The following is a 6,000-nucleotide window of genomic DNA, read 5'->3' as shown; positions in this document are numbered from 1 at the left end:
CCTAAGGGAGAGAACTCTTAAAAATCTGAAGAAATGACAAGCCACTGTTGTTTCCCCAGGGGCCTGTGTGGTCCGAGATGCCACTGGGAACATGAATGACACCATCATCTCTGGGATGAACTGCAATGGCTCAGCGGCCTGCGGGCTGGGCTATGACTTCTCGAGATGCCAGCACGAACCGTGTCAGTACGGGCTGATGAACAATTTCCAGGTTCGAACTGCAGTCATTATAACAATGCTGATTGCCGTTGTTTTCATTTTGATAACGTCATGTATAATGACACGTCTGACCCTGCAACGGATTGATGATTGATCAATTTGAATTCAGCAAAGAACAACTGGTGTGAGAGGGAAGAGAATCGTGCAGACGTACATGTAACAGGTCCGGGGGTTATGTTGACTGTGGTCGGAGAGAACAGGCACTGTGTGAATTGCAGCACCAGGGAGGGACCACACCCGACATCGTGTACCTTCCAATCAATTGTGCAAGCGTTCATGGTGGGGAGGAGAGACAGACTAGTTAGCACGGAATGCGTTTCCTGCATGGGCTTCGGCTTAGGAACAGCCTCTCTGGTGGTCTTGGAAGACAAGGCCAAAGGGAAATTGTGAGTGGCAGGGGGGCAGGAGGATTACTGAGGGGGAGGGACAAGGGAAATTGGGAAAACTGTAGGACTTGAAACATATTAATTTGTCTCAACGATGAGTGAGCAGAAGGAGGAGCAAATTTGTCATGAAGGCTTCATTCATCTATTTTAACAACCAACAAAGAGAAATTAACTCGGCTGAAGTCATTATTCCAAAATATGACTTAAATGGACAGACTCTCATCATGTCTAAGACCTAAAATTGTGTTTAATGAGCACAGAAAAAGCAAAGGTTTACAAAGCCTCTAGGGCAGCGGTTCTCAACCTGTGGGTCGCGACCCCTTTGGCGGTCGAACGACCCTTTCACAGGGGTCGGCTAAGACCATCCTGCATATCAGATATTTACATTACGATTCATAACAGTAGCAACACTACAGTTATGAAGTAGCAACGAAAATAATTTTATGGTTGGGTCACCACATGAGGAACTGTATTTAAAGGGCCAGAAGGTTGAGAACCACTGCTCTAGGGGCAGGTAGACCAAGAAACACTAATGCCTTAAAGGCCTGGTAAACAGCTGAGTCCCTCTCCAAACCTTATTAAAACGCCACTTTCTGTGAGATAGAATTTCCCATAATGAAGGAAATACACAAAGGACAGAGTGGGAACATACTGTCAAAACCCTTGAAACCTCTTTCTTTATTCTTCCCAGTATCTTCTGGATGTATTGTGAGCATTTATTATTATTATAATCAACAAAAAGGCCATTTTCATCTTGAAAACAACAACTCGAGAATGAAATGAGCAGGAGAGGGAGAATTCTGATTAGAAGCAATTAGCTTATTAAAGAAATTTCAAATCACAGAAAGTGGAAAGGAAAGCATTTGAATAAAAAGTTGGCTATTTTTATTTATTTGCTTGTCTGTTTGTTTGTTTTTATTGTCCATTGGATGAGTTTCCTGACTTGAACCTCTCTTCTCAAGGTCATGAGCATGGTGTCGGGGTTCGGCCCCCTCATCACGGCTGGCATCTTTTCTGCAACGCTCTCCTCGGCCCTGGCCTCCCTCGTCAGCGCTCCCAAAGTGTTCCAGGTGATACCGAGCATGTGTTTCTCCCTATGGCTGTTGCCGCTGAACGTGGATCAAACTGAAATATCCATTCTCACCGGCAATCATTTTCCATCATTTGCTGAAACACTTTAATGTTTGCATCTGGCTCAAATGCTATGTCTGCCACAGAGTCAAGATCGATTCAAATAATAGAAAGAATGATGAACCTCCGTGTTAACTTGTGCCTCATATTGTGTATCGCTCCATCTTTCGCCCAATCTTCTTGTCTGAATCGCCCAGGGAAAATGACGGCACATAGCCATAAATGATGAGGTTCTCCTCTTCCTTCCCATTAGGCTCTATGCAAGGACAACATCTACAAAGCCCTGCAGTTCTTCGCAAAAGGATACGGGAAAAACAACGAGCCGCTGAGAGGATACGTCCTCACTTTTGTGATAGCCATGGCGTTCATTCTTATTGGTTAGTAGCGTTCTTGTTCTTACCCAAAGCCAAATAACTCTTCTGCTACTCGGAAGGTTTTCCTTTTAGCTTGAAAAGTTACCTGTTTTATGTTCAATATTCCATTGGGGAATAGAGGAGTCTGTCTGAGAGGAAATGAGAAAACTCTGAGGGGAGAGGGCCTTAAAAGATTTGAGGCGGGCTTCGGACTTTCATCTCTTTGAATCCGAGTGTTGGAAATTCATCCACCCACATGTAACTGAATCTATCCCCCAACCTGCCCGTTATTGTCTAATCCAGTGGTTCTCAACCTTGGCTGCACATTAGAATCACCTGGGAATCTTTTTAAAATCCTGATTTCTGGGCCTCATCCTCCGGAAATTCTGTTTCTTTGTTATGGGGTGGGGCCACAACATTAGTAACAAAGAAACAGAATTTCCGGAGGATGAGGCCCAGAAATCAGGATTTAAAAAGATTCCCAGATGATTCTAATGTGCAGTCAAGGTTGAGAACGACTGGTCTAATCCCAGAGTCTCCCCCAGCTGCCACTAGTCTTTACATCAACTAGCCCCACAGCTAGCAGGATAGTCAAAGAGTCTGTTCTCAAATGCTGTCCGTTGACCACCTGTGTTAGAATCAGAATCACCTGCAGGTTTAAGTGCAAATTTTCAGGCACAACCTGAGTTAGATTCAGAATCTCTGGTGACAAGGAATCTGCGTTTTTAAAAGTTCCCCAAGAGATTCGTAGACCACTGAAGTTTGAGAACCACTTAAACTAGATTTAATCTCATCTCCTGCTCCCTAGACACTATAGAAACGGCTACATAATCTTAGAGAGGCACATGCATCAATGTAGCCTGCACGTTCCTCACTGCTCCCTAAGGCATCACTTTTGCTGGTGAGCTTATTAGAGGAAAAGAAGCAAGAGGTAGGGATGACGGTAGCTATGCATAGATGGGCGGAGCCTTTTCTCAGCACAGAGATGCCAAAAGATGCCACTCCTTATCTGATAAACTCAGGAAGTGGCTGTAATTCATGAATCCCTGCAAGATTCCCACGAGGTTGAAGATATTTGTTATAAGGTAACAAGGTTTACTGCATTTAAGTGATCAAAGAAACCAAGTTTTAAAAATTGTATAAGTTAAATAATATCTTTAAAAATCACTCTTTTAGAACAATGCAGATTAGCTTCCAGGTGTGTGCCAGCTATTTTTGCCTACCTCCTCCTGGCCCCCATGTTCTAGAGCCACCCCAGCTGCCCCCTGCATTTCCATCACTGAGGGCGATAGACATCTGACATTCAGAGAAATAGGACTATCTCTAAGTTATTTCTTATATCACAACATGAGCAATTCAGCTAGGATTAAGTCATACTGGATATTTAGCTATAGTAGTAAAACATTTTTTACAAATTTGGTAGAACTTCTCTAGAAATAACTAACAAGGGTTCTGAAAGTCAGAGAGAGCAAGTTGAGTACATGCAGAGAGATTTCCCAGTAGGCATTTCTGGAATGTAACTAATCTGGCACCCTGCAGAGCCTGGGCATGCACAGCAGATAAAGAACACGGGAATTGGCACCCCTGGAATGGCCACAGGGACTTATCATCTGCCCAATCCCCAAACCCTCTATCCATTCCCACTCAAATTTTTTTTTGCAAATAGAGGTCTTGATTGCCTATTTTCAGATTGGTAGGTTTTCTTGCTTCTTACTTTATGGAAAAGAAACTCTGGCTAAGAATAGGTCTTAAAATGAATGCAGCCCCAAAGAAAAATCACTAACTTCTTCAACTTTGACAGATGCTAGCTATGTTTTCAGCCTCCAAATAAAGTCAAGCTTGCAGGCTGCAACAGCTGTTCAGCCCCTGGTCTCATCACTCAGACGTACATGCTCATGTCTGCTTTGTTCACAGCGGAACTGAACACCATTGCTCCCATCATCTCCAACTTTTTCCTGGCCTCATACGCACTTATTAATTTCTCCTGCTTCCATGCCTCTTATGCCAAATCCCCAGGTAAGTTGACTTTTTAAAATTAAAATAAGCCTAAGCCAACAATGGTTAGTGTCAATAAAATGAAATGAGTCAGTGAGAGTGCTTAATCTGTGTTTATCTGTTTCCTTATATCCTAGTGGGCAGTGCAATCCACTTTGTTTGGTGAGTTGGGGGGTGACTTGTGCAATAGAAAAAGAATCATTTGAGCAGTGGCCTTTCTGACCAACCGTAAAGTCAATTTTCTCCTGCGGCAATAAATTATTCATTGCAAGAGAAACCACATTTATTTCAGCAGTAGAAAAACATCACTATTTATTTCCTTGGTGAAAGTGACCACAGAAGTGGAATAAATGTATATATTTGAAACTTCCTTACTATCAATTTGTTTCCTGCCCATGGTGCAGAAGAGAAGGATGAGTAGCTCCCATAATTACCTGCTGAGAGTAGTCAATGCAGATTCACAGTGAAGCTGGTGACATCCCTGCGCTCTCAGACTGTGATTTAAAGTGGTGCAAAATTCACACCAAGGAACCTTCCCCCATCTAGTCACTTCTCACCTCTAATTTGCTTCCATTGGCCAATAGAATTTCTTCTGCCTTTCCACCAAAGCAGAGACTAGTCATTATCGACCTTCAGAAAACTCTTCGCCATGAGGACTTTTTTTTCTTTTCAAAACATTTTATTAAGAAACTAGAGGCCCAGTGCATGAAAATTCATGCACTGCAGGGGGTTCCCTCAGCCCAGCTGCCACCTCTCACAGTCCGGGAGCCCTCAGGGGCAGGAGGCGACCTGGCAATCAGAGGAAGGTGATGCCCCATCACACCTCTGCTGCTGCCACTGCCGGCAGCGCAAGCCTCAGCCAGCCCTGGTTACCTGTGCCCTGGGCCGGCCCTGGGCGGCTGGGGGGCTGAGGGGACTGGGGGTCTCTGGAGGCAGGCACATGGAGCAGTAGGACTGAGGGGACTGGGTGCAGCCATCTTGTGACTGTGGGAGCTGCCATCTTTGAGGGCATGGCAGTTAATTAGCATATTCCCTCCTTATTGGCTGTGGGCACCACCATCTTTGAGGGCATGGCAGTCAATTAGCATATTCCCTCCTTATTGGCTGTGGGCATTGCCATCTTTGAGGGCATGGCAGTTAATTAGCATATTCCCTCCTTATTGGCTGTGGGCACCACCATCTTTGAGGGCATGGCAGTTAATTAGCATATTCCCTCCTTATTGGCTGTGGGCACCACCATCTTTGAGGGCGTGGCAGTCAATTAGCATATTCCCTTTTTATTGGCTGTGGGCGCCGCCATCCTTTGGGATGGCGTGAGGGTCAATTAGCATATTCTCTCTTTATTAGGTAGGATCATTCACATACTATATAATTCACACCCACTTAAAGTTTAAACTCAATGATTGTCAGTGTATTTACAGTTATATAATCACCAACAAAGTCAACTTTAGAACATTTTCATGAGGCCATGAGGACTTTTATCAGGGATATAAACACATTTCCACTGTTTTGGGGCCTGCCACAATTGAACTTCCTTTGGAAAAGCTGCTGCCAATAAGACAAAAGGTAGATGGAAGGGGAGCCTTCATCCACCCAAGGCCACTAGGCTCCAGAAAACACTGAGGACTTTTTGTGTCTGTTGTGTTGTCTTCTTTTAAGCAGAGAACAGACAGTTCTAGTCAGAGAATACAGCAAATCATAGCAATGTGTGCCTCCATGCCATGTTTTGTTCGTTTTTAAAGTAATAGAGGTTGTCAGGGGAAAGATTGAAAAGGAAAAACAGGAAAGAGGAAGAGAGGAAAAATAGGAAAGCCCATAGAGGGGGACACATAGATACAAAGACCCAGAAATTGAGACTCTCCCCCACCTCTCTTTCTCTCTCCAAGCCTCTCTCTCTATTTCATATACATGCACAC

At 44.1% G+C, this 6,000-nt stretch overlaps 1 protein-coding gene across 2 annotated transcripts in view; it reads left to right on the top strand.

Annotated features, from left to right (window-relative positions):
- The window catches only part of SLC12A1 (solute carrier family 12 member 1), an 85,940-nt gene that overhangs the window by 35,525 nt on the left and 44,415 nt on the right, over positions 1–6,000 (top strand). For both annotated transcript variants that reach the window (XM_006085997.3, XM_006085998.3), the window contains exons 11-14: positions 60–211; positions 1,568–1,675; positions 1,990–2,113; positions 4,004–4,105. In XM_006085997.3, coding sequence (XP_006086059.1) covers positions 60–211; positions 1,568–1,675; positions 1,990–2,113; positions 4,004–4,105 — 486 coding nt within the window. The remainder of the gene's footprint in view (positions 1–59; positions 212–1,567; positions 1,676–1,989; positions 2,114–4,003; positions 4,106–6,000) is intronic.

This window comes from Myotis lucifugus, unplaced genomic scaffold (genome assembly GCF_000147115.1).
Source record: "Myotis lucifugus unplaced genomic scaffold, Myoluc2.0 scaffold_23, whole genome shotgun sequence".
Classification (NCBI taxonomy): Eukaryota; Metazoa; Chordata; class Mammalia; order Chiroptera; family Vespertilionidae; genus Myotis; species Myotis lucifugus.
The sequence above is the reverse complement of the archived record's forward strand: the minus strand, read 5'-3'. Positions and strand labels throughout refer to the sequence as shown.